The sequence below is a fragment of the Pongo abelii genome, chromosome 10, assembly GCF_028885655.2.
Source record: "Pongo abelii isolate AG06213 chromosome 10, NHGRI_mPonAbe1-v2.0_pri, whole genome shotgun sequence".
In the NCBI taxonomy this organism is placed as follows: Eukaryota; Metazoa; Chordata; class Mammalia; order Primates; family Hominidae; genus Pongo; species Pongo abelii.
The window spans coordinates 107663611-107690169 of record NC_071995.2 but is presented as its reverse complement, the minus strand read 5'-3'; the positions used below and the strand labels follow the sequence as shown (position 1 = coordinate 107690169).

Genomic DNA, 26559 nt, shown 5'->3' with positions numbered 1-26559 from the left:
GAAGTGTCTGCAAAAATAAATGCAACACAAACAAAGCAATGTTATTAAATTCTAAGTGGTTGTGGTTGTTCCAGTGCCTTCTGTGTTAAATAGAGAGGAGAGTAGCTATTTTTAAAATGTGTTGGCTGGGTGTGGTGGCTCATGCCTGTAATCCTAGCACTTTAGGAGGCTGAGGTGGGTGGATTGTTTGAGTCCAGGAGTTCGAGACCAGCCTGGGCAACATGGCAAAACCCTGGTCAACACGGCAAAACTCTTTCTCTACTAAAAGTACAAAAATTAGCTGGCCATGGTGGCGCAAACCTGTAATACCAGCTACTCAGAGGCTGAGGCAGGAGAATCGCTTGAACCTAGGAGGCGGAGGTTGCAGTGAGCTGAGATCGTGCCACTGCACTCCAGCCTGGGTGACTGAGCGAGACTCTATTTCAAAAAATAAATAAATAAATACAAATAGATAAATAGGTGTTAAAGACAAACTGGCACCTCACGGACTCTTTCTCTTTGACATAATCATAAAAATGAAGACTGAAATGAAAAATAAATAACTTTCTTGTGAGGCAATGCAAAATTATTTAAAATATTCTCTCTGCCACCTAAAGCCATTTTCTAAAAGACCTGAAATCATCTGGTAGGCTTCCAAATTTCCTCACTCATCTCCTTTAATTCAGTTTAATATCTTAAAGCAAAAAATCAGTATGTTTCATACTTGTCCCCTGAAGTGTTCCCTGGGGGACAGGAAGGTGAACTCACCCTTGGAGCTCTGGGAAGGGTATTGCAGAAAGAGGCCTGACCAGACCTAACAGAGCAGGTTGAAAATGCACGTGAAATTTGCATTTTACCCTCTCATATTTGGCATTGATTGTGATATAAAAATAGTATTTGTTTACTCTTAATATTTTTTTCAATCTCTAAGGGTAATTAACACTCCAGGAATATGTGCCGTGTTTGTCTTTTTTGTTTTGTTTTGAGATGTCTCACTCTGTCACTCAGGCTGGAGTGCAATGGCATGATCTTGGCTCACTGCAACCTCCACCTCCCGGGTTCAAGCAATTCTCCTGCCTCAGACTTCCAAGTAGCCGGGACTACAGGCACCCGCCACTCCGCCTGGCTAATTTTTGCATTTTTAGTAGAGACAGGGCTTCACCATATTGGCCAGGTTGGTCTCGAGCTCCTGGCCTCAAGTGATCCCCCGGCCTCAGCCTCCCAAAATGCTGAGATTACAGATGTGAGCCACCGCGCTCGGCCCCATGTTTGTCTTGAAGCATTGTGTCCCTCTGTGGTTCTTGACTCTATTGAACACATGCCCTCTTTACTTTAAAAATGTGAAAAATGTGCCTCTGTAATCCCAGCTACTCAGGAGACTGAGGTAGGAGGATCCCTTGAACTCAGGAGTTCAAGATCAGCGCGGGCAACATAGCAACACTCCATTTCTTTAAAAAAGTGAACACTTTGAATAATGCCTTCTTAACTATCCAGAAAAAATTTCCAAAGATAAAATAACCTAGTCGTTCACATACCTTAAAAAAGAAATCAGCCAGGCGTGTTGGCTCACACCTGTAATCTCAGAACTTTGGGAGGCTGAGGTGGGTGGATCACTTGATCCCAGGAGTTTGAGAATAGCCTGGGCAACATGGTGAAACCACATGTCTATAAAATATACAAAAATTAGCCAGGCATGGTGGCACACATCTGTGCTTCCAGTTACGTGGGAGACTGAGGTGGGATGATCACCTGAGCCTGGGAGGTTGAGGCTGCAGTGAGCCGAGATTGCACCACTGCACTCTAGCCCGGGCAACAGAATGAGACCCTGTCTCAAAATAAATAAATAAGAAAGAAATAAGTTATTTGTTTCATTTGCAAATTAGGAGGATGTAAGAGTATGTCATTCATTAAAATAACTTCAAAATGAGTTTGCTAACACAGGAAACCGCCTTTATATTATGTTTTATTCTTCATAGTAAAAATATCACTCAGTACAGTTATACTTTGATATAGTTTTATCCTGGTACAATAGATGTTAGAATAATGATGCCAAAATAAACTCGTTAATGAGAAAAAGAAAGAAATCAGTTCTAAAGTGCTAACTAGGAGGGAGAAATTTAAAACGTCATTAATAAAATAAAATTTATTTTTAATATGCAAATGTTTACCTACAACTCTGTCTAGATGACAAGAGGAAGGGGTCAATATCTGCCCCCGATTGTAAATATGTTTGGATTTAACTGAATATTGTTGATGGTTTTTCTTTACATTTGACGTTTTAAAATAAGGTTTAGATCAGTCTATTCACAGATAAACCCTGTGAATGAAAGCTGACACTGAAGCTTCCCATCAGTGACTCAAATGCTGCACACAGCGTTGTCATTGACAGCATGGTTTTCTGAAAAGAACAATTTTGTAAAGTTCCAGGTAAAACAAAGTAAATTTTCTTTTGACTTTCCTGAAAGTTGCATTCCTGAAAAATTAAGTGTATATTCAAACTATGCCAAAAAAAAAAAAAAAAAAAAAAAAGTCTTGAATGTGTGAAACAGAGCAAAATGTCTAGGTGCAGATCATCAGAAACAGAGTTTCAGCTGCATGATGGTCGGGTAGAACATTTGAGATGGTACGAGATGCAGGACAATCTATTTTGTCTCCTGCATTGTGGAATATCTGACATAACTGGCCCAGATTGGCATTCAATGCCAATCATTGCGACAACCAAGAATGCCCCATGATTTTCTCACCCAACCCCTATGGGTTGGCACTCCCCATACAGAGGTCCCCAGTACCCCCTTGGTTGTGTAGGCTCCCTTTAACGTGACCCCATTATCGGCAGCTCTCAATGAGGTGCAAACGCTACCTGGAGGTGATGAAAAGCCCTTGTGATTCCGTGTCTTCCTTCTCTGCAGGGGCTGAAGATCAGCGTGCTGTGGACTCTGTACTATGGCATCCTTAGTGCTTTTGCGCCCGTGTATAGCTGGATCCTGGTGCTCCGGGGCCTGGTGGGCTTCGGGATTGGAGGAGTTCCCCAGTCGTAAGTAAATACCCAGTGCTGGCTATGCAGCCAGGCTGCCCATCCACATGTCTGTTCATGGTCTGGGTCAGGAGGTAGGGGCTGAGATGGGGGAGCAGGGGGGCAGAGATGGCTATACCAGGGCTTCCAGGATCAAGGAGCTATGGTGTAGCAAGAAAATAGCACCATTATCAGTATTGTTATGATCAACAACAGCAGCAAAACAACACAATGGCTGGAAGGTTGCAAAAGCGAAATAATAATGCATCTAGCATTCATTGACTGTTCCACTTGGATGCATCGCAACAGCCCAAGAGGTGTGTGTTATTGTATTATTGCAATCTCTGTTTTACAGTTGGGGAAACAGAGGCTCAGAGTGAAATCATCTGTTTGAATCACATGGTGGGTAACTACAACATCCATGCTTTTAGCTACCACGAATGCTGCTTCCCACGCTCTTCCAACCTAAACGCAAGGCAGGGTATGATGCTAACCACATGTCACTCGGGCAGTAATTTGCTGTTGCTGTTGTAGTTTAAGGTACAGAGAATATTCAGAGCTGTAGGAAGAAGGCACTGTCTCCTGGGGCACTGAGGAGGACTTCCTATTTGTGATGGGCCCTGAAGCAGAGATTGGCACACTATGGCATATGGGCAGAATTCGACCTGCTGACTGATTTTGTAAATAAAGTTTTATTAGAACACACCACACCCTCCATTTATGTATTATCTATGGTCATTTTCATGCCACAGCAACAGAACTGAGTAGTTTCAGCAGATATATGGCCTGCAAAGCCTGAACTATTTACTATGTGGCCCATTATAGAAAATGCGTGTTGGACTCCACCCTAAAAAATGATAATAGCCAATATTTAGTTTTAACTATGTGGCAGGTGCTGTTCTAAACGGTTTACCCAGATGACCTCCTTTAATCTCTCATTTTCCCTAGAAGGTAAATTCTATTATTAACCCCATTTTACAGATAAAGAAACTGAGGCACAGAGAAGTAAAGTAACTTGCTCCAGGCAACATAGCTAGGAAGTGGAGGAGCTGGAATATGAACTGGACCTTCTAACCCCAGTGCCTGGGCTCTATACCCATTGCATTTTACTGCCTTGCTATTAAGAAGGCAAAGGATTTGGAAAGACATAGAAGGAGACTTGGAGAAGATGTAGGACATTTTCTAGGAAGTGAACCACATGAAAAGAGGAAGCCATAGCTGAGGCTGAGGAAGGCTAATTGTCTGGTTGGTCAGCTTGGAGGGATGAGATCTGTAAGAGAAAGCTGGCCAGGCACGGTGGCTCATGCCTGTAATCTCAGCACTTTGAGAGGCCAAGACAGATAGATCACTTGAGCTCAGGAGTTTGAGACCAGCCTGACCAACATGGTGAAACCCCATCTCTACTAAAAATACAAAAAGTTTCTGGGCTTGGTGGCGGGCACCTGTAGTCCCAGATACTTGGGAGGCTAAGGCAGGAGAATCGCTTGAACCCGGGAGGCAGAGGTTGCAGTGAGCCAAGATTGTACCGCTGCACTCCAGCCTGGACGACAGAGTGAGACTCTGACTCAAAAAAAAAAGAATTAAAAGCTGAGGTTGGACAGATAGGCCAGGGCAAGCTTGTTAAAGGCCTAAAATGCCAGGCCAAAGGGATTCTATTGGTGATGAGGATCCACTGAGAGTTCTTGAGCAGTGGAGGTACCTAGAAGTATGGATCTGGCTGTGGCAGGTAGAACAGCTTGGAGGTAAGGAATCATTAGGGAAATTTTGCAAGAGGACCAGGGCGATCCCTTGTAGTGTATTCATTTATTCCACCAATATTTCTGGAGTACCTAGAAATGCTAGGTGCCAGGATGCAGCACTGAGCAAGAGCACCATGGTCCCTGTTCTAGGATGGGATCCTGGGGAATACACTTTGAGATGGAGATTACTGTGCGGGTGGTTACTAGGATTAACACCTGTAAGAAAGTGAGAAAATTAGGACCAGCAAAGCGGGGAAGCTGAGTTGCAATACCATTGCCACAGAGGGTTACTGTAAGCTAAGTAACCCTGCTTAGCTTACAGGGTTTCAGAAGCAGAGGTGGCCCTTAAGAGGTGTTTCAGATTGGGGCAGGGGGGCTAGGCCTTTTTACCCTCACACCAACCAGGCGTCGGATGTGGGCTGCCCTCAAGGATGGAGCATGACCTTAGGGAAGGCAGCTACTTTTGGCCAAGGCAACTTCTGCAAGGGACTCAGCTATGGGCTCCTGGCAGGCAATGCTCCTGCTCATTTTGGAGGGAATAAAAGCCTCAGTCCTGAAGGGCAGACCACGTGGCACATCACAGCATCCTCCACAGTCCAGGGTGGACCCATTTGCTTCAAATATAGTCAGGCATCACTTAATGATGGGGATGTGTTCTAAAAATGCATCAATAGGTGATTTTGTCACCATGCAAACATCATAAAGTGTCCTCACACAAACCTAGATGGGACAACCTCCTACACAGCTAGGCTATACGGTATAGCCTATTGCTCCAGGGCTACACACCTGTACAGCATGTAACTGTGCTAAATACTGCAGACGATTCGAACACAATGGTATTTGCATATCTAAACATATCTAGACATAGAAAACCTACAGAAGAATCACAGTATTAAATTAAAAAAAAAAAAAAAAAAGGCCAGGCATGGTACCTTACACCTGTAATCTCAGCACTTTGGGAGGCTGAGGCGGGAGGATCCCTTGAGCCCAGGAGTCTGAGATCAGCCTGGGCAACATAGCTAGATCCCCTCACTATTAAAGAATAATGAAAATAGGCCAACTCTGGGTGCACTGCCTATGAGTTAGCCCTGCTCTGCAGGGAGCAGTACTCTTCAATAAAAGATTGCAAAATAAATAAGTTAATTAATTACCACAGTATTATAATCTTATGGGACCACCATCATATATGTGATCTGTTGTTGACTCAAATGTGTTATGCAGCCCATAATTGTAATCAGCTCACCCTGCCTAAGAACAGCTCCTCCAGGATTCTGGTTAGTCTCTTTCCTGCAAAAGTCTCATGGCTGCAATGGATGCCAATGGAGCTCATAGTTGAGTCCCTTACAGAAGTTGCCTTGGCCAAAAGGCCAAATGTCTCCCACCTCCGCTCCCCATTCTAAATTCCTCTCAGCTTCAGCAAGCACTCCTGCTGATCTAGACGGTTTACCTGGGTGGGTGACCGAGACCTCATGCCTAAGGGATTCGAGCCCCTGGTCGCCATGCCTCTTTTAGGCCATAGCTGCTGCGCTTGTCCATTTAACACCAAAATTGAGCAGGAGATTACCAAGAGATGTCTGGTATATCACCTGGGTGGCCCTATGATAGGTGGGGCTTATTAAGTCTTAATGATGGTTAGGATCAATTTCTCTGACATGGGACCCAAGGAGATCATGGTGACTCTTTTTCTTGCCTGTTCATTTCTTGACACAAAGGAGCCCAAAGTTACTGGGTAGCAGCTGTTGCTTAACGTCTAATGGGTCTGGGCATGGAGACTCACGTCTGTAATCCCAGCACTTTGGGAGGCCAAGGCGGTTGGATCATCTGAGGACAGGAGTTCAAGACCAGCCTGGCCGACACAGTGAAACCCCGTCTCTACTAAAACTACAAAAATTAGCTGGGTGTGGTGACACACACCTGTAATCCCAGCTACTTGGGAGGCTGAGGCAGGAGAATCACTTGAACCCAGGAGGCGGAGGTTGCAGTGAGCCGAGAGCGCGCCACTGCTATCCAGCCTTGGCGACAGAGCAAGACTCCATCTCAAAAAAGAAAGTCTACTGGGACTCTTGCTGTGTCTCCTGTGGAAGTTTTCCCTCCCTGGGAGCCAGGACCTCTAGACCCACTGAGCCCAGAAGTTGCAGGATGTGAAGTACAAATCCCCTGATCTGGGTCACTGGGACTGATGACAATGAAGCCTATTCTTACTTCAACCCCTTAATTTCCAGACCCGTGAATCTTTTCTCCTGGGAATGAAGCATCATAATGGCAGTGGATTTAAGTGGGTATTGTGTCCTGGAGGACAGTGCCCCATGGTCACAGGGCATCGTCTCCAAGCTGGCACCTTAGTGTCACCTTCAGAGTCCTGTTCCATTGCTCTCTCAGGCCAGCAGCTTCAGGATAGCACAATATATGATAGGACCAGTGGATTCCAGGCCATACATCCACTTCTACATCTCCTTCACTCTATATGGGCTCCTTGGGTCCCATGCAATGTTATGATGGATCCTTTGTCAGTGGGTCAGACATTGTGTGAGCCCTCAGGTGATGGTGGCAACTGAGACCTTGTGGGCAGGAAAGATAAACCAGTACTCAGAATAGGTGCTGATTCGGTCAAGATGAATTGCTGCTCCTTCAAAACTGGGAGAGTCCAATATATGTACCTAAGTTGCTACCAAGTGACGTGGAGTGGTTCCATCCTGGGGGCTCCATGTTGCTCTCTGTTGCTGGCAGCCTGGCTCTTTGGCAGCACAAGCAGCAAGATCAGCATTGGAGGGTGGGGATCTGTTCAGTCCTGCTAGAGCACCCATCCTCTCAGGGGTAATAGTTCAGGGATTGATTTCTTATGCCTGCTGAGCATCACTATTGGGGAAGACTGGAAGAGACAGCCTAGAAGGGTAATGCTAATTTTTTTTTTTTTTTTTTTTTGAGACGGAGTCTCGCTCTGTCACCCAGGCTGGAGTGCAGTGGCGCAATCTCGGCTCACTGCAAGCTCCACCTCCCGGGTTCACACCATTCTCCTGCCTCAGCCTCCTGAGTAGCTGGGACTACAGGTGCCTGCCACCACGCCCAGCTAATTTTTTTGTATTTTTAGTAGAGATGCGGTTTCACCATGTTGGCCAGGATGGTCTCGATCTCCTGACCTCGTGATCCACCCACCTCAGCCTCCCAAAGTGCTGGGATTACAGGCGTGAGCCACCGTGCCCAGCCAGCATAATGCTAATTCTAAAATAGATCATAGGCTCTGAAACCAGACGGCTTGGGTTTGAATCCTGGCTGCTCTGTCACATAATAGCTGTATGACCTCAGGCAAGTCACTGAACCTTCCTACATCTGTTTTCTCAACTCTAAAATGGAACAAAAACATCCCTACCTCACGGGGTCCCTTAAAATAGTCATTAAATGACAACATTCTGTAAAATGTCCAGGACAGTGCCTGGCAGAGCACTCAAGATTTATTAACAAGCATTTGATCTGCTGAAGGCTTTGGCAAGAAGCTCAAGCGTCATTGTGTTGTATGATGGATGACGGATGAATGACTCAAGGTATCACTGTAGATAGAACAGGGACAGGGGAGATACAACCACATGGATTTAATACATGAGCAAACCCCCAGCCTCCTCCTGCCACTTGGGAGGCTGGAAGGATGGTGAGTGGCTCTTAGCTCTCCTCGGTCCTTCCCTCCTTGATTCATGATTAATTCCTCCAGGGCTCTGTAGAGTAGGCATTTGACATACACTTCTGGATCTGGGATGAGCTTACAAACCACTGGAGCTTGAAGCAAAGGCTATTAATGGAGCCGCAGCCATAAATCTGGGCTGGCAGGGGCTTGTGGACAATGTGCTCCACTTCTGGCCCAGCTCCAGGAATTCCTGCAGACACAACTACTGCCCTATTCATGAATATGATGAGTTCATTGAGTACAATACAGTTTTCCCCTAGTGGCTGGAAGGAATGTATTCACAGAAGAGCAAATCAAATTCCCTTACCAGGGATGCTCGGAGAGATGCCTACAGAAATAGACTTCAAACAGTCACTGGATTTTCTTCTCATATAAGGAAAGATAAAGGAATTAAATATTCAGAATATCCGCAGAAATTCTTGTTCAAGATGGTAGAATGAGAAGTGACATTTTCTATTTCTTCTTCTTCCACATTTCCTGGAAATGACATAGAAGTAGTAAGAAATAGAATAAATCTTTTCTTTTTGCGAGAGACAGGATCTCGCTCTGTTACCCAGGCTAGAGTACAGTGGCACAATCATGGCTCACTGCAGCCTCGAACTCCCAGGCTCAAGTGGTCCTTCTGCCTCAGCCTTCCAGGCACACACCACCATGCTCAGTTAATTTTTTCTATTTTTTGGTAGAGATTGAGGTCTCACTATATTGCCTGGGCTGGTCTTGATACCTGGCCTCAAGCAATCTGCCTGCCTTGGCCTTCCAAAATGCTGGAATTACAGGCATGCATCATGGCGCCCAGCTAAGGAATAGAATAAATACTTAAGAGTACTGGAGAGCAAGAAAATGGTGCCATCAGTGGATCAGAATTTTGAGAAGCCTCTGGAAGCTTATAAGCAGATGTGATTGCAAGGGTGGAGTAACTGGAACAGAGAAAACCACACCCTAAAACAGCAAAGGGGCGGGACTACAAAAAGGAAGAGAGATTCTTCCCATGGGGTTCTGGGATTATGGCACAGGATACCAGGGGAATAAAATAAAGGACATAGAGGAGCTAGGAGGGCCTTTCCGCCTTATTTCATGCTTATATTAAGGTCCCCGGCTTGCCTGCCTGCTCCCTGATTCTTCCCCATTTAGTTGTTCATGTATTGAACACTACTATAGCCCTTCTGTTTGTTTATTGAGCTATTACTACATTCCAGACACTGAGCCTTGTGCTTTACGTATATTACCACTTTAATGCTCATCTTGGGATGTAGATATTATGATCATCTCCATTTTACAGGTACAAAAGCTGGAGCTTTGTAGAAGCTAAGTAGCATGCCCAAGGTCACATAGCTAGTAAATGGTAGAGCTGAGGTCTAAACATCACTTGACCCTCCAAACCTATTCTCTGAACTACTCCACTGAATAGCTTTTTTTTTTTTTTTTTTTTTTTGAGACAGATTCTTACTCTGTCACCCAGTCTGGAGTGCAGTGGCGTGATATCTCGGCTCACTGCAACCCCCACCTCCTGGGTTCAAGCGATCCTCCCACCTCAGCTTCCCGAGATTCTGGGATTACGGGAGCATGCCACCACACCCGGCTAATTTTTGTATTTTTAATAGAGACGGGGTTTCACCATGTTGACCAGGCTGGTCTCGAACTCCTGACCTCAAGCGATTCGCCTGCCTCAGCCTCCCAAAGTGCTGGGATTACAGGTGTGAGCCACCACGCCCAGCCTAAATATCTCTTTTATCTGTGAGGAGGGCAAATAAAAACTAGAAACAAAATTACAGAAGAAATATTTAGCCACCCAAGAGAGCCATTGGCTTCCCACCACTGTAACTCTATCCACTTGCATAAAAATAATGTCTTACTTATACAATGTTCCTATCTAGTTATAAAAATGGCTCCCTTAAGTTCATTATTTGGAAACATTTAGTTGGAGATATTTTGATGTGATTAAATGCAATTAAAAGTTTCCATTAATTTACAATAGCTTTATCCTATTGCAGCAACTTATAAAACCAGATGAAAAAGATTTTCTGTGTAATTCTTAAAAACTCAACAACCAGAAGTCCTTGTAATGTACTCTGAATTTTAAGTGTAAATGTCAATTAGGGCCGGGCGTGGTGACTCACCTGTAATCCAAGCACTTTGGGAGGTTGAGGCGGGCAGATCACCTGAGGTCAGGAGTTTGAGACCAGCCTGACCAACATGGAGAAACCCTGTCTCTACTATAAATATAAAATTAGCTGGGCATGGTGGCACATGCCTGTAATCCCAGCTACTCGGGAGGCTGAGGCAGGAGAATGTTCTGCTCAGACTACCTTACTTGGTCCATTGAACAACTGTTTTATCCCCATATGACAGATGCGAAAACTGAGGCTTAGAGCTCACAAGGGACTTGCTGGAGGTCAGATAGTTATTATTATTATTTTCGCTCTGTTGCCAAAGCTGGAGTACAGCAACACGATCATACCTCCCTGCAGCCTCAAACTTCTGGGCTCAAGCGATCCTCCCACCACAGCCTCTGGAGTAGCTAGGAGTACAGATGTGTGCCACCACGCCCAGCTAATTTTTAAAATTTTTTGTTGAGATGGGCTGCAGGGCACAGGGTGGGCGGTCTCACTATGTTACCTAGGCTGTTCTTGAACTCAGGCGATCCTCCCATCTTGGCCTCCCAAAGTGTTGGGATTACAGGTGTGAGCCATCGTGCGTGGCCAGATAGTTATTAACTGTAGTGTAGGGGGCCCGGGCACAGTGGCTTATGCCTGTAATTCCAGCGCTTTGGGAGGCTGAGGCAGGTGGATCACTTGAGGCCAGGAGTTTGAGACCAGCCTGTGCAACATGGCAAAACCCCATCTCTACTAAAAAATATAAAAATTAGCCAGGCGTGGTGGTGCACACCTGTAATCCTAGCTACTTGGGAGGCTGAAGCAGGAGAATCGCTTGAACCTGGGGGGCGGAGGTTGCAGTGAGCCGAGATTGCACCACTACACTCCAGCCTGGGGAACAGAGTAAGACTCTGACTCAAAAAAAAAAAAAAAAAAAAGAAAAGAAAAAGAAAAGAAAAAAAAAGTGGAGTGTAGGGTTTGCTTCTACTTTGTAACAAACCACCTTTGCATTCGTGGTTTAAAACAATGATTAATTCAACTCATGATTCTGCAGTAAGGCAGTTTGGTGGCTCCTCTAGACTCCATGAGACTTGCTCATGTGTCTTCAGTCCACTGAATCATGGGGCACCCAGGCATCTGGTCCCATGGCATCTGGACAGGGGTGAAAGGCAGCAAGAAGAAGCCACAAAGCTTCTTGAGGCCTACGCTTGGAACTAGCATAACATCATTTCTGCTACATTCTGATGGTCAAAGCAAGTCACAAGGCCACACAGATCCCAGGGAGGGGAAAATGAACTCTTGATGGGACGTGCTGCAGTCACACTGCAAAGGTGCATAGATACCGGGAAGGAAAATATTGGAGAAACTTTGGCAAACCGGTTGCAACTGGGTTCAAATCCAGGTGTGTCTGGTGCCAAAGCCCTTACCATGTTGAACAACAATTTCAAAGGGGTTTCGAGCATATAGTCAGAAGGTCCTGTTAAATCATTTATATCCACGGCGTCTCTGGTACTGATTTGGAGAATGACTCTGGAATGTAGGCTGGTGGTTCTTAACAGGTTTCTATTCCCTTTAAGGCAGGTAAGAGGAATCACATGTAGAATCCCAGATAATTACACTTTCTCTCTACGGAGGGACATCAAGAAGGAATAGACTTTAATTCAAGCAAAGGAATTAAATACAATTTTATTTTTGTCATTACAGACAATATACTTTTGTTTTACAAAATTTAGAAAATGCAAATAAGCACCAACAAAATGATAATCACCTGTTACTGCCCCGTGTCTCTCCACGAAAACATCAATACAGGTTGGCACTGGGTCAATGTGTTTTTACCTCCAATAGAGGGCGCCATGCACCGCAGCCAAACACCGTTTATGTAAGCGGCTGCGATGGGAAACCTGGAGTAAGGTAACCCACGCCCTGCTTGTGTTTTAGCTGCTCTTAAAGACAGTACCTCAGGTAGCTGCCCAGCTGTTCTACCATGAAACCTGCCTCAGAATGATCTTCAAACTGGTGTCTACAATGAGCTTATACACAAAGCCTGTCCTCGTTCCTCCAAAGACCAGGCAAAAATGCCAGGCTGAGATCACAGGTTCTTTCTTTCCAAACACGCGATCCAAATGGCAAGCCTCTAATTGCCCAGTGCTGTAAATGTGATTATTTGCAGTGGGAATTTATTTATGCCAGAATCAGCTGATTCTTGGCATTGCTAATTTCATTGCTCATTCTTTTATTTTTCAGTCTGATTATAATAATTGCCATACTTTGGATAAAGATCAAGTAGCTTGTTTTCATAATGAACTGCTATAAATAATGGCCAAATGCGGGGCACAACAATTATAGGAAAAGATGTTTCTTGTGGCAAAGGTGGCAAAAGCAAGAAATTGAACACAACCTAAGCATTCATAAATAGGGGGCAGTTAAATAAATGATGATACTACCGAGATGAGGAAGGCTATGCAGTTGTTAAGAATAATGCTCAGCTGGGCGTGGTGGCTCATGCCTGCAATCCCGGCACTTTAGGAGGAAGCTGAAGCAGGCAGATCACTTGACTCAGGCATTCAAGACCAGCCTGGGCAATGTGGTGAAACCTTGTCTCTACAAAAAACACAAAAATTAGCCAAGTGTGGTGGTGCACACCTGTAGTCCCAGCTACTCAGGTGGCTGAGGTGGGAGGATCATCTACCCCAGGAGGTCAAGGCTGCAGTAAGCCAAGATCGTGCCACTGCACTCCAGCCTGGATGACAGAATGAGATGCTGTCTCAAAAGAAAAAAATAAAAAGAGTAATTCTTGGCCAGGCATGGTGGCTCATGCCTGTAGTTCCGGCACTTTGGGACGCCAAGGCAGGAGGATTCCTTGAGCCCAGGAGCGTGAGACCAGCCTGGACAAAATAGTGAGACTCCATGTCTACAAAAAAAAAAAAAAAAAGAAAGAAAGAAAGAAGGAAAAAAAGAAAAGGAAAAATTAGCCGGGTATGATGGTGCATGCCTGTCATCCCAGCTACTGGGGAGACTGAGGCAGGAGAATCATTTGAGCCCAGGAGCTCAAGGCTGCAGTGAGCTATGATCGCACCACTGCACTCCAGCCTGGGTGACAGAACAAGACCCTGTCTCAAAAATAAATAAAGCTGTAGATCTACCTCTATTAACGTGAAAAGGTTCCCATATTGTCTTGTTGAAGCATATCCTAACACAGAAATTCAAGAGCAAGAAGTTTCCTCTGGGAGACTCAGCCGCAGGTCCTCCAAATGGTCCCACTTCAAGGAGAGGGAACTGTCCAGTGAGGGCTACTCCCGGGAAGTTTAAATTCTTTGGCACTTCTGGCCTGCCACAAAGGCTGGCCAGGCAAGCTTTAATGACCAGAGAAAGTTCTCTGGAAAGAGTCACAGGTACTGGTAGTTGGAAGGTGGACTGGCATCCGTGGACGTGCTAAGAATGGGGATGTTTGGGTGGAACGCTGACAGTGTGCTGTGTATGTTAAGAAAAAAAGAGAAGGAAAGAAGTAAGGGAGGGAGGAAAAGGTAGGAGAGAGGGAAGGAAAGAGAAGGGAAAAAGAAAGAAATAAATAGCATGTTAGTTAAATTTATGTATTTATTTTTTCATAGAAAAGAAGCTGAAAGATTGCAGGCCAGGCACAGTAGCTCACGCCTGTAATCCCAGCACTTTGAGAGGCTGAGGTGGGTGGATCACTTGAGGTCAGGAGTTCGAGACCAGCCTGGCCAACATGGCGAAACCCCATCTCTATTAAAAACACAAAAAAATTAGCTGGGCATTGTGGCGTGCACCTGTAATCCCAGCTACTCGGGCTGAGGCAGGAGAATCGTTTGAACCTGGGAAGCAGAGGTTGCAGTGAGCCTAAGATCGCACCACTGCACTCCAGCCTGGATGAGAGAGTGAGACTCTGTGTGGGCAAAAAAAACTGAAAGATTGCAAAGCAAACTCTGATTAGTAGTTATGGCTTTGGGGAAGGGGAATGGAAGTTGGGGTCATAGGGAGAGGAAGAATCATCACATACTCTGCATGCTTACGTATTGCTAAATTATTTTACAATGAGATTGCATTCATATAATACTCTATAACTAAACAAAAAAACAGAATGAAAAGACTTCATTAAATAGGTTATAGGTTTACTATAAAAACAAATCCTTGATCTCTAAGGACAGAAATAGCTTTGCCCTTAGAATATCCTGCTGCACATTTTTGCACGATTAGTAGTTTGACTTCGATTTGGTGAAGGAAAGGTAAACATGGTATTATTATTATTGATTTTTAAAAATAATATAAGCATACCATTTGGAAAATAGAATAAAATATCAAAGTCATCCATGATAATTGCTGCAATCTTTAGCAACCACTGTAATCTTGGTTTCTATTATCAGGGTTTAGTTAATGAAATTCCCCATGGTTTTTGTTGAGTGAGGTACTGAAAGGAATATAAATTGGAACAACTTTTTGGAGAACCACTTTGGTAGTATATATATATCTCAAATCATAAAAACAGGCATACCCTCTGACTCAAATTCTACTTAGGGGCATCTGTCCTAAGGAAACAATGCGAAGACAAAGACTTCAGCCTAAAGATGTTTAAGGAAGTGTTGTTTATAACCGTGAAACTGTCCCAACAGGGAAGTGATTCATAGGCTGCATGATATAGAAAAACCTAGTTTAAAATGTTGGCTCTTCTGCTTACTAACTTACTAGTTGTGCAATCCTGGTCAAGTAACAACTTCTCCATTGTTGATAGATGTAGATATGAAAATGGTGGTAGTTCGCTCTCACAGTGCTGTAAATAACTATCTAAGACTGGGTACTTTATAAAGAAAAGAGGTTTAATTGACTCACAGTTCCACAGGCTGTACAGGAGGTATGGCTGGGGAGAAATCAGGAAACTTACAAGCATGGTGGAAGGCAAAGGTGAAGCAAGCACATCTTCACATGGCAGCAGAAGAGAGAGAGCAAAGAGGGAAGTGCTACACACTTTTAAACAACTGGATCTCGTGAAAACTCACTCATTATCACGAGAACTACGAGCGGGAAAACCACCCCCATGAGCCAATTACCTCCCACCAGGTCCCTCCCCCAACATTGGGAATTACATTTCAACATGAGATTTGAGTGGGGACAAGAGCCAAACCATCTCTCTCTCTCTCTCTCTCTCTCTCTCTCACACACACACACACACACACACACACACACATATACATGCACATTGGGAATTGTAATTACTTACCCCCATTGACTTGCAATACTTATTGGGTGAGAGAATCCATGCAGAACATCTAGAATAGTGTTAAGCACATAGTAGATACTCAATAAAAGGTTGCTATTATTAAGGATAGTATGGTTCATGCATGTGATAGAATAGATGTGTGCAAGAGCCTATTGAATGGCATGGAAATGCTTATTTATAAATCAGATTGATAATAGGCATTCAAAACTCTTGAGTATGATCTCAGCTAGGGATTCATACAGAGAGAAAAAGAGAGACTAAGACAGAAAGAGAGAATGTACTAAAATACTTACACTATTAAGTGAGACTAGCTGGCATTAACATTTTCTTCATGCTTTTCTCTAAAGAGAGTCCCACTGAACTACTGAAGCCCTAGCCTTTCTTCTGAGGCTCCTGAGAATTCTTCTTGCTTTGGATAGAGGTGTCTTTGCTCAGAACCCTAACAAGGACTTTTACTGATGATAGCACTGTGTCTAAATCTCAGTGGTATTGCTGAGGCCACCTTTTGAAAAGTGAAATGCTCTGTAAGGAAACACATTGATTGGGTTGCTTAGAAGCAGACAGAACCGGGGGCAGAGATTCCTCTGTAAGTGATTTATTGAGAGTGCTCTTGGGAGGAAGCTGTAAGAGGGAAAGATGCTAAGAGAAAGATACAGGGAAGAAGTTCACAAGGATGTGGTTTCTTCTGGACTCACCTGAGCACACAGGGAGCTGAGGGAGTGTTCATTGCTCCACAGGATCTGACCCCCCACCCCTCCCCCAATGCCAGGGGGTGGGCCTTTTATACACATACATGCCAGTCTGCAGCCTGCCCTGGGGAGATGGGCATAACTCCCAGGTACCTCTGGGGTGATGCAGCTTCAGTTGCTCAAGAGTATCTCTAAGAGAAGGTTGCAGGTATGAGCCATTAGCAGAAGCACAAGGTGGGCACACAGACCTAGTAAAGGGATCCTAGGAGATCTAAATGTGTCCCCAGCACCATCTGCCTTCACAGGGTTAAAGGAAATTAACTTCCCTTTATCCCCCAACCCCCACCCCTTAAGAGGAGCTAGGAGAGTAACATGAGGCCATTTAGTAGCTCAGATGCCTGGCTTAGGTGGGAGATATGAGAGAAAAGAAGGCCTCCTCTTTCTAGCAAAATTGAAGGCAGCATGGGGTAGGTGGGAGCAGGGGCTGATTTAAAAGTTCCCTTCCCTGTCCAGCGTGCCCAAAGTCTGAGGAAGTGAAAAGGAGGAAAGTGTGGAAGCAGCAGACAGAGGAGGCAGCCAGTGCAGTTGGGACGCTGGTTACATTAAGCAAACAAGTAAATTGAGCAAAGACATAGCCGTATTGAGGATAATTAGACCAGATTTCCCATTATTGGAGAAGGGAATTGCAACATGGAAGTGAGGAAGTTTAGAATGAACCCTAAGGTGATGACCTGAAATGGAAAGTATCAGTATGAACTCATTTTTAAATAAATATACACAGATAGATATAGATATGGTAAGTGTGTGAAGAGAGAGGGAGAGAAGTAACATAGAGATAGATAGATAGACAGATAATCTCTTAGCTATGTCCACCGAGAGGCCCAGCAGCAGTGACACCCCAGGAGCAATGAGCACACTGAGCACAGAGATCTTGGTTTCTAAATACCATCTTCTGCCAAAGGGAACCAGGGCTTCTTAGAAAGGTGATGACAGACTCCAGGGCTGGGGCAAAGGAAGTATAAGATGAGCTGGATATCTTGTGCTAGAAAATAGGGAGGACCTCAAGGAATGATGGAGACATGCCAAAAAGACAATAGGAATCAGCTTGAAGGGGCTTCCACTGGGCAGATCTGGGACAGTCTGAGCATCAAAATAATAACAGGTTGCAGGCTGGGCATGGTGGCTCACACCTGTAATTCCAGGACTTTAGGAGGCTGAGGCAGGCAGATCACTTGAGGTCAGGAATTTGAGACCAGCCTGGGCAACATGGTGAAACCCCGTCTCTAGCAAAAAATACAAAAATTAGCCAGGCATGGTGGCAGGCACCTGTAATCTCAGCTACTCAGGAGGCTGAGGTGGGAGAATTGCTTGAACCCGGGAGGTGGAGGTTTCAGTGAGCCAAGATAATGCCACTGCACTCCAGCCTGAGTGACAGAGTAAGACTCTGTCTCAAAATAATAATAATAATAATAATAATAATAAAACAGGTTGCAACTCATGGAATAAAATTGGAATCCTCTAGTCCTTACTGATTAAATGGATAGATAGATAGATAGATAGATGATAGATGGATAGATAGATAGATAGATAGATAGAAGATAAGATAGACAAAGGGGAGGAGGAAACAGCTCTTCTAAGCATCAAAATAGTAATGGGCTTCAACCCACTGTATAAATAGGACTCCACAAGTCTATACTGATTAAATGGATAGACAGATACGATGAAGGGAAGAAGGAAAATCTCTTTCTTACAGTTGAATGTCAACTAATAAATATAGAAGGAATGATAAAAATAAAAAATACCATTTGTGGGGCTGGGCACAGTGGCTCATGCCTGTAATCCTAGCGCTTTGGGAAGTCAAGGCAGGAGGACTGCTTGAGCCCAGGAGTTTGAGACCAGCATGAACAACATAGTGAGACCTCATCTCCACAATAAAAAAAAAAAAAAAATTGGCCAGGCGTGGTGGTGTGTGCCTATAGTCCTAGCACCAGTAGTCTTGGAGGCTGGTAAGAGGATGGCTTGAGCCTGGAGGGTTGAAGCTACAGTGAGCCATGATCACACCATGCACTCAAGCCTGGGGATAGGCTGACACCCTGTCTCAAAAAACAAAACAAACAAAAACAACCATTTGTTACCATCATAGTGGTAGATGACTTAGATAGAGATAGTCAATGGCTAAAAGCTGGTGGGTAGAGGTTCTATGGGGAACAGGATATTGGTATAATCTGAATACTTCCCCACAAAGGGGAAATATTCTTAATCACAAATGGAAAATTATAACTTAGGGTGGAGAAATCTGTTAGACCAGATTACCAAGCTGGTAATCTCCATCACCAGCTTGATCAGGTGATGAAAATTAATGTCACCAGTGATGGGACAGATTGACATTGTGTGCTGAGAAGGGCTCAGGTTGAGGTGTTCCTGCCAAGAAAACATTTTTCCCTGGACTTATTGGATTATGGATAGGGCTCAATGGCAGCAGTTAGGAAATTTGAGAATCACTTGGGGAGTTAAAAATGCAGGTGAGGTCGGGCATGGTGCCTCACATCTGTATTCCCAGTGCTTTTGGAGGCTGAAGTGGGAGGATCGCTTGAGGCCAGGAGTTCGAGACCAGCCTGGGTAACATACATCTCTACAAATCATAATAATAATAATTAGCCAGGAGTGGTGGTGCATGCCTGTTGTCTTAGCTACTCTGGAGGCTGAGGCAGGAGGATCACTTGAGCCCATGAGTTCAAGGTTGTGCCGTGAGCTATGATTGCACTTCAGCCTGGGTGACAGAGTGAGACTCATAAATAAATAAATAAATACAATAAAATAAAAATGCCGATGCCAGGGCCTCATCCCTGGGAGTCTGTTTCTGAAGGTCTAGGAAGGAAGGGAGCTAGAGATCTGTATATTTAACCAACATCATCTCAGGAAATTCTGATGTAAGTGGTTCACTGACCACCCTTGGAGGAATGTTGGCTGCAAATTCAGAAAACGGTAGCCATTTTCCCACCCAGTTCTGATCTTAACTCCCTTTCTGTCCCTTTTACATTCCCAGGGTGACGCTGTATGCCGAGTTCCTTCCCATGAAAGCCAGAGCTAAATGTATTTTGCTGATTGAGGTAAGGAGGAGAGCGGCCTGGGTCTCTAGAGCGTGTGGATTCCGGCAGGAGGTTCTCAGATATCTTGAGCCACAGGTCAAGGAAAAGGGAGTTTAAGAAAAAAATATTACAGACTCAATATGAAAAGACATAAAAGGATCAGTCACATCATTTCTGACATGCCCGTTTTGCAATAAGGACAAATTCTTCAATTGACAAGAACATTCAATCTATCATCCCTCAAAAAAAAAGTGTCGGCAAGGGTATGGAAGGGTATGTTTTTCTTGAACTGGAAGTAGCTTGTATCTGAGAGCTGGTGTTGAATGGTGTGGCGTGAGTAGACCAAACTCCGGCCCACACTCATATCATCACCCGCCACCTGTCTTTGGTCAAGAATTTCCATTCTTGACCATTTCTGTGGCCTATAGGCTGCCTTAAAACTTTCATGGTCCAGCTAGTTCCTCTCAAGTTTTTCTTCCAGGGTCTCGTGACCCATTTTCTAACCATGATCTGAAAGATCTCAGAGCAAATACAATGGCTCCATGACTCCCCGCCTCATGCAGCTGCCCAATGGCCCCCTCCACACAGTGGCAGAATGGTATATTTGCCCATGCTGGACATTGATTCCAACAGTGATGACTATGAACCCACTCTGATGTCCCCAATCATTTTAACCACACTGACAATGTTAATCGAATTGATCCCACAGCCCAACATTCTGACTACATCTGCTTCTTACCAATTAGGGTGATGTTCCACTGATCCACACTGATGTGGATGAATCCGTTGTTTAAATATTGAAATGCATCTGGGACTTTGGGAGGCCAAGGCAAGAGGATCACTTGAAGCCAGGAGTTTGAGGCTGCAGTGAGCTGTGATCACATCACTGCACTCCAGCCTGAGTGGCAGAGCAAGACCCCATCTATTAAAAAAAAAAAAAAGGCCAGGCGGGGTGGCCCATGCCCATAATCCCAGTACTTTGGGAGGCCGAGGTGTTTGGATCACCTGAGGTCAGGGGTTCGTGACCAGCCTCGCCAACACGGTGAAACCCCATTTCTACTAAAAAATACAAAAAGTTAGTCAGGTGTGGTGGTGGGCTGTAATACCAGCTAGTCGGGAGGCTGGAGAATTGCTTGAACCCAGGAGGTGGAGGTTGCAGTGAGCTGAGATCGTGCCACTGTACTCCAGCCTAGGCGACAGAGCAAGACTCTGTCTCAAAAAAAAAAAAAAGAAGAAGAAGAAGAGGAAGAGGAAGAAGAGGAAGGGAGAAGAAGAAGGAGGAGGAGGAGGAGCAGGAGGAGGAGGAGGAGCAGGAGGAGGAGGAGGAGCAGGAGGAGGAGGAGGAGCAGGAGGAGGAGGAGGAGGAGAAGAAGAAGAAGAAGAAGAAGAAGAAGAAGAAGAAGAAGAAGAAGAAGAAGAAGAAGAAGAAGAAGAAGAAGAAGAAGAAAAGAAGAAAAGGAAATGTACCTAGACCAGCGATCTTGAACTCTGACTGCCCTTCATTGCGTTGCCTGACACTCTGTCCTCTCTCAGGGCTTCCCAGGATTCAGCAACTAAAGAATTAAATCTTGGCCCAGTGCAGGTGGTATGGGCCTGTATAACTGGTGTCCATTCTTTTTTTTTTTTTTTTTTTTTTTGAGACAGAGTTTCTCTCTGTTGCCCAGGCTGGAGTGCAGTGGCGCGATCTTGGCTCACCGCATCCTCCGCCTCCCAGTTTTAAGCAATTCTCTGCCTCGGCCTCCTGAGTAGCTGGGATTACAGGCACCCACCACCACGCCTGGCTAATTTTTTTGTATTTTTAGTAGACAAGTTTTACCATCTTGGCCAGGCTGATCTTGAACTCCTGACCTCATGATCCACCCACCTCGGCCTCCCAAAGTGCTGGGATTACAGGCGTGAGCCACCGCGCCCGGCCACTGGTGTCCATTCTTATTAATCAGTGCATTATTTGTTGTTAGACATTTTTCTGTCACTTCTGATTGTCAGCAACAGAAATGGACTGTGGTTCACTTAAGCAAAAGGGGACTTTGGAAGGTTCTTGGGGGCTCCAGAACAAATGGGGAGGCTGGAAGGCCAGGTTTTGGAATGGACTGTATTTGTAGAGTCAGGGTCCCAGTAGGAAACAGCTTCTAAAATTAGGATCACTGCAGATGGTTTAATAAAGGGACTATTGGCCGGGCACAGTGGCTCACACCTATAATCCCAGCACTTTGGGAGGCCAAGGCGGGCAGATTGCTTGAGGTCAGGAGTTTGAGACCAGCCTGGCCAACATGGCAAAACTCCATCTCTACAAAAAAATTAGCCAGGTGTGGTGGCACACACCTGTAATCCCAGCTACTCAGGAGGCTGAGGCACGATAATTGCTTGAGCCTGGGAGGCAGAGGTTGCACTGAGCCGAGATTGCACCACTGAACTCCAGCCTGGGCAACAGAGTGAGACTCCGTCTCAAAAAAAAAGTAACAACAACTAAATAAATAAATAAATAAATGGACTATTTATAAAGTCCCTGCCAGAGTGTTACCACCCCAGGCCAGAAGGGGAAAGAGAGGGATTAATGAGCTGCCCAGAGAGTTGTATGATGAAGGCTGCTGGACAGGAGCTAGGACCCTCAGCTGACGGATGCAGCCAGCCACCACTGCTCTGCAGGGAGGGAGCCAAGGGAGTACGTGCTTCAGTCTCTTCTTCCTCCCCCGCTTCCATCTCCTGCAGGGCTCCACACTGGCTGCACCCAATGGGAAGCGCTAGGACAGGGAGCCTGTTGATGGAACCCATACAAAAGTGGAAAAGGATGGAGAGTGACTTGGACAGGCAAACGGAAGATATTCAGCCCATCGAGAAGGGACAATTCTGATAAGGAATTCTGGGGCCATTGGGCAAGGGAGATGGATGTCAGTGAGCAAAATCAATGTGTCCATTTTGTACAACCACGTTCATAGCCGCGTTATTCACACTAGCTAAGACATGGAAGCAACCCAAGTGTCTGTCAAGACATGCGTGGACAAACAAGCTGTGGTCTATACATTCACTGGAATATTATTCAGCCTTAAAAAGGAAGGACATTCTGACATATGGTACAATGCAGATGAATCTTGAGGACATTATGCTCAGGGAAATAAGCCAGTCACAAAAAGACAAATACTGTATGATTCCACTTACACGAAGTACCTAGAGTAATCAAATTCATAGAGACGAAAAGTAGAATAGTGGTTGCCAAGGGCTGAGGATGGAGGGGAATGGAGAGTTATTGTTTAATGGGTACAGAATTTCTTGCCAGGTGTGGTGGCTCACGCCTGTAATCCCAGCACTTTGGGAGGCCGACGGGGGTGGATCCCGTGAGGCCAGGAGTTCAAGACCACCCTGGCCAACATGGTGAAACCCCGTCACTACTAAAAATACAAAAAGTAGCTGGGTGTGGTTGAGGGGGGTGCCTGTAATCCCAGCTACTCGGGAGGCTGAGGCAGGAGAATCGCTTGAATCCGCAAGGCAGAGGTTGCAGTGAGCCAAGATTGTGCCACTATACTCCAGCCTGGGCGACAGAGCAAGACTCTGTCTCAAAAAAAAAAAAAAAAAAAAAAAAAAAAAAAATGGGTACAGACTTTCATGTTTGCAAATTGAGTTCTGGAGAAGGGGAGTGGTGATGTTTGTGCAATATCGTGAAAGTATTTAATACCACTGAACTGTACACTTAAAAATGGTTAAGATGGTAAATTTTGTTATGTGTATTTTACCGTAATAAAAAATTTGAGGCTGGGTCTGGTGGCTCATGCCTGTAATCCCAGTGCTTTGGGAGGCCGAGGAGCCCAGGAGGCCTGGGAAACATAGTGAAACCCTGCCTCTACTAAAAGTACAAAAAAATTAGCCAGGCATGGTGGCATGTGCCTGTAGTTCCAGCCACTCAGGAGGCTGAGGTGGGAGGATTGCTTGAGCCTGGGAGGTTGAGGCTTCAGTGAGCCATGATCGGGACACTACTCCAGCCTGGGCGACAGAGCAATACTCCAGCCTGGGCGACAGAGCAAGACAAAAAGACAGAGAGACAGAGAGAGAAGCAATGTGTTCACTACCAATTTGACATCACGTAATATTGATCATATTGATCTCCTTAACCAAAGCTGCCACATTGCCCAGCTCCAGCGGGTGCCATGCAAATATTATACAGTGTATAATGGTACCCTTGTGAGCTGGGCAACATGGCAGCCCTGGCCCAACCATATAGACCACAGGGAAAGTGTGGCTATTCTAACCTTACTGACTCCAATCACCCCTTACCCACAGAGATACACTTGTCCACAGCGCCCCCATAATTCCTCACTGTATGGACCATGCTACCCCCACCACTGACCCTGATTCTCCTGTGCCAGGTATTCTGGGCCATCGGGACAGTGTTCGAGGTCGTCCTGGCTGTGTTCGTGATGCCCAGCCTGGGCTGGCGTTGGCTGCTCATCCTCTCGGCTGTCCCGCTCCTCCTCTTTGCCGTGCTGTGTTTCGTAGGTATCCTTTAAGAGATTTCGGCTTTTGCTATCTGACATCTTACTGTCCACTCTATTTTGGTGGGGAGGGGATAGGGAAGGATACCAAAGCCACCTTTTAAGATTATTTTTTTAAAATCAGGAAATGAGACAAGGGAGCTGTGGCCTGGGGTAGCCCCAGTATGGAGGTTTAGATTTCCTCCAGACAGACACTTCTGGGATGTTTTCTGGGGAGGTAACTGGGGATGGGAGGATACATTGGCCCCATCATTGCAAAATCTACACTTAAAGTGATGGTATTGCACTAGTTGAGACTCTTAAGTTGCAAGTGACAGAAACCCAATTCAAAATGGCTTGAGTAAAAGAGAGGGATAAATACATTTCAGAGGATTCAGTCAGACTTCAGGCATGGCTGGCTCCAGGAGTTTAAATGATCTCTTCATCTCATCTGTGCATAAACCACACCCTCTACTGAGCTCTTGCCACATACTCATCATTTCATAGGCACATGCATGAAACACTTTACAGCCAGTAGACACTAAAATAAGCCTAGAGATGGGTAGTTCTCATGTACGGTAAATACCACAAAAATTCCTGGTAATGACAATAAGTATAATAATTATTAAGCTTAACTGTGTGGCAGGCTCTGTGCTCCATGCACTATCATATTTATTTCTCCCAATAATCACAGGACTATAATGAACCCCTATATTAGTCAGGATGATACCTGCTGCTGAAACAAATAAAGCCCACAAGTTCAGTAACCTAGCACGATAGGAGCTTCTCTCTCACTAACACAATAGTTCAGAATGACTTTTCTGGTTGGCAAGTGGAATTCTGGGCCCAGTTTTTGTCGAGCTGGTGGCTCTGCCATCCTCTAGGGCTTTGAAGTCTTCTACATACAGACAACAGACTTGCAAAACGCAAGCGGAGACCACACAGTCACTTCTTAAATACCTTGGCCAGGAATAGTCTGCTCATATGCCATTGGTGAATGCAAGTCACATGGTCCCACCTAGATGCAAGGGGAGCTGGGAAATATAGCCCCTATCTGGGCAGCCACATCTAAGGACAACTTTGCACTATGAAAAAGGAAGCAGAATGTTGGTGGGCATTTGCACTCTCTGCTATATCCTCTTCTTATTGATGAGAAAACTGAAGCCCAGAAGGGCTAATTGACTTGCTAAAGGGCCTACAGCAAATAGACAAAAGAACTCTAAATCAGATCTTCTAACTCCTAGTCTTTTCTCCAGTGTACTTGCTGTTTCAAACAGCTGTTGCTCCATTTTTACAGAAATGTATTATGTAGTCATTTGGGGTTGGGACTTCCATTGGCCTAAAAATCTTTCTGATTTCTTTCTTTCTCTTGAACTGAGTTTGCAAGATGATGCTGAATACAGGTGAGGTGTAATTCCTTGAAAGATGGGGGTGAGATTTCTGATAGTGATCTTAATTTAATTCAGCCCTCACCTGGAACTCTGAAAGCAGCCCCAAATAATAGTAATAGCAACCGTGACAATAATAATAACTGCATTAACCCATACCAGGCACTGCACTAGGCACCTTGCCTGGATTATCCTGTTTAATCCTCTTAAGAGCCCTAAGAGGTAGGATCTCTTATCATTCACATTTTATGGAGAAGGAAATGAAAGCACAGAGAAGTCAAGTAATTGTACAGGGTCACACAACCAACGTAATAAATGACGGGGCCAGGATTTGAAGTCAGGTCTCTGGCTCCAGAGCCCCCACTCTTAAAGGCCCCACACACAACAGTGTGTGGCTAGAAGGGAGTGCTCTGTTCCACCCTAACCAGCCACACCTGGGTCTCCTGTCTCCCCCATCCCAGTGGCTGCCGGAAAGTGCAAGGTATGATGTGCTGTCAGGGAACCAGGAAAAGGCAATTGCCACCTTAAAGAGGATAGCAACGGAAAACGGAGCTCCCATGCCGCTGGGGAAACTCATCATCTCCAGACAGGTCAGTGCCTGGACCAATAGACTCTGCAATGTGCGTATTGGGGTGCATGCAGGGGTGTGTGTGTGCATATGGAGTAGAGCATGCATGCGTAGACACGCGTGGGTGGGTGTACCCAAGGTGGGGTGTGTGCGTGCACATGGAGCAGATGAGGGCCCAGTAGACAGGACCTACAAGGGTAATTTGGCAACTCCAATCTGTATTTTCACTGCCAAGTTCTAAAAAGGCTTCCTGGAGAATTTCACCAGTGATTAGAGAAATGTAACATCTGCTAATGGGTGCTGTAACTACTCCTGCTTTGGTTTCACCTTTCAGCACAGATGAAGTCTGACTAGCCAATGAGATTGATGGGCAAAAGCTGTGCAATAAAACCACATTAGGAAGGAGTGTGCTTAGATCTAGGGGATCAAACCACACCCTGTGTAGATGTTCTTAATGAATCGTGCCTCACTCCACTGGTAACACCATCAGGGAGTCCACCACGGTGAAACTTAATGAGCACCTGCTGTATGTAGGCACCAGCATTGCACACATGGGGAGAAAAGATTCGGATTTAAGGCTGCAGTCCCTGCCCTCAAGAACCATCCAAGCAGATTGGAGAAACATGACA

At 45.2% G+C, this 26559-nt stretch overlaps 1 protein-coding gene across 1 annotated transcript in view; it reads left to right on the top strand.

Annotated features, from left to right (window-relative positions):
- SVOP (SV2 related protein) overlaps positions 1-26559 on the top strand; it is a gene marked incomplete at its 5' end in the record, with an annotated part of 105011 nt that overhangs the window by 51067 nt on the left and 27385 nt on the right. The window contains 4 exon segments of the mRNA NM_001133213.1: positions 2889-3013; positions 19469-19532; positions 23870-23995; positions 25824-25952. Of these exon segments, the coding sequence (NP_001126685.1) occupies positions 2889-3013; positions 19469-19532; positions 23870-23995; positions 25824-25952 (444 nt within the window).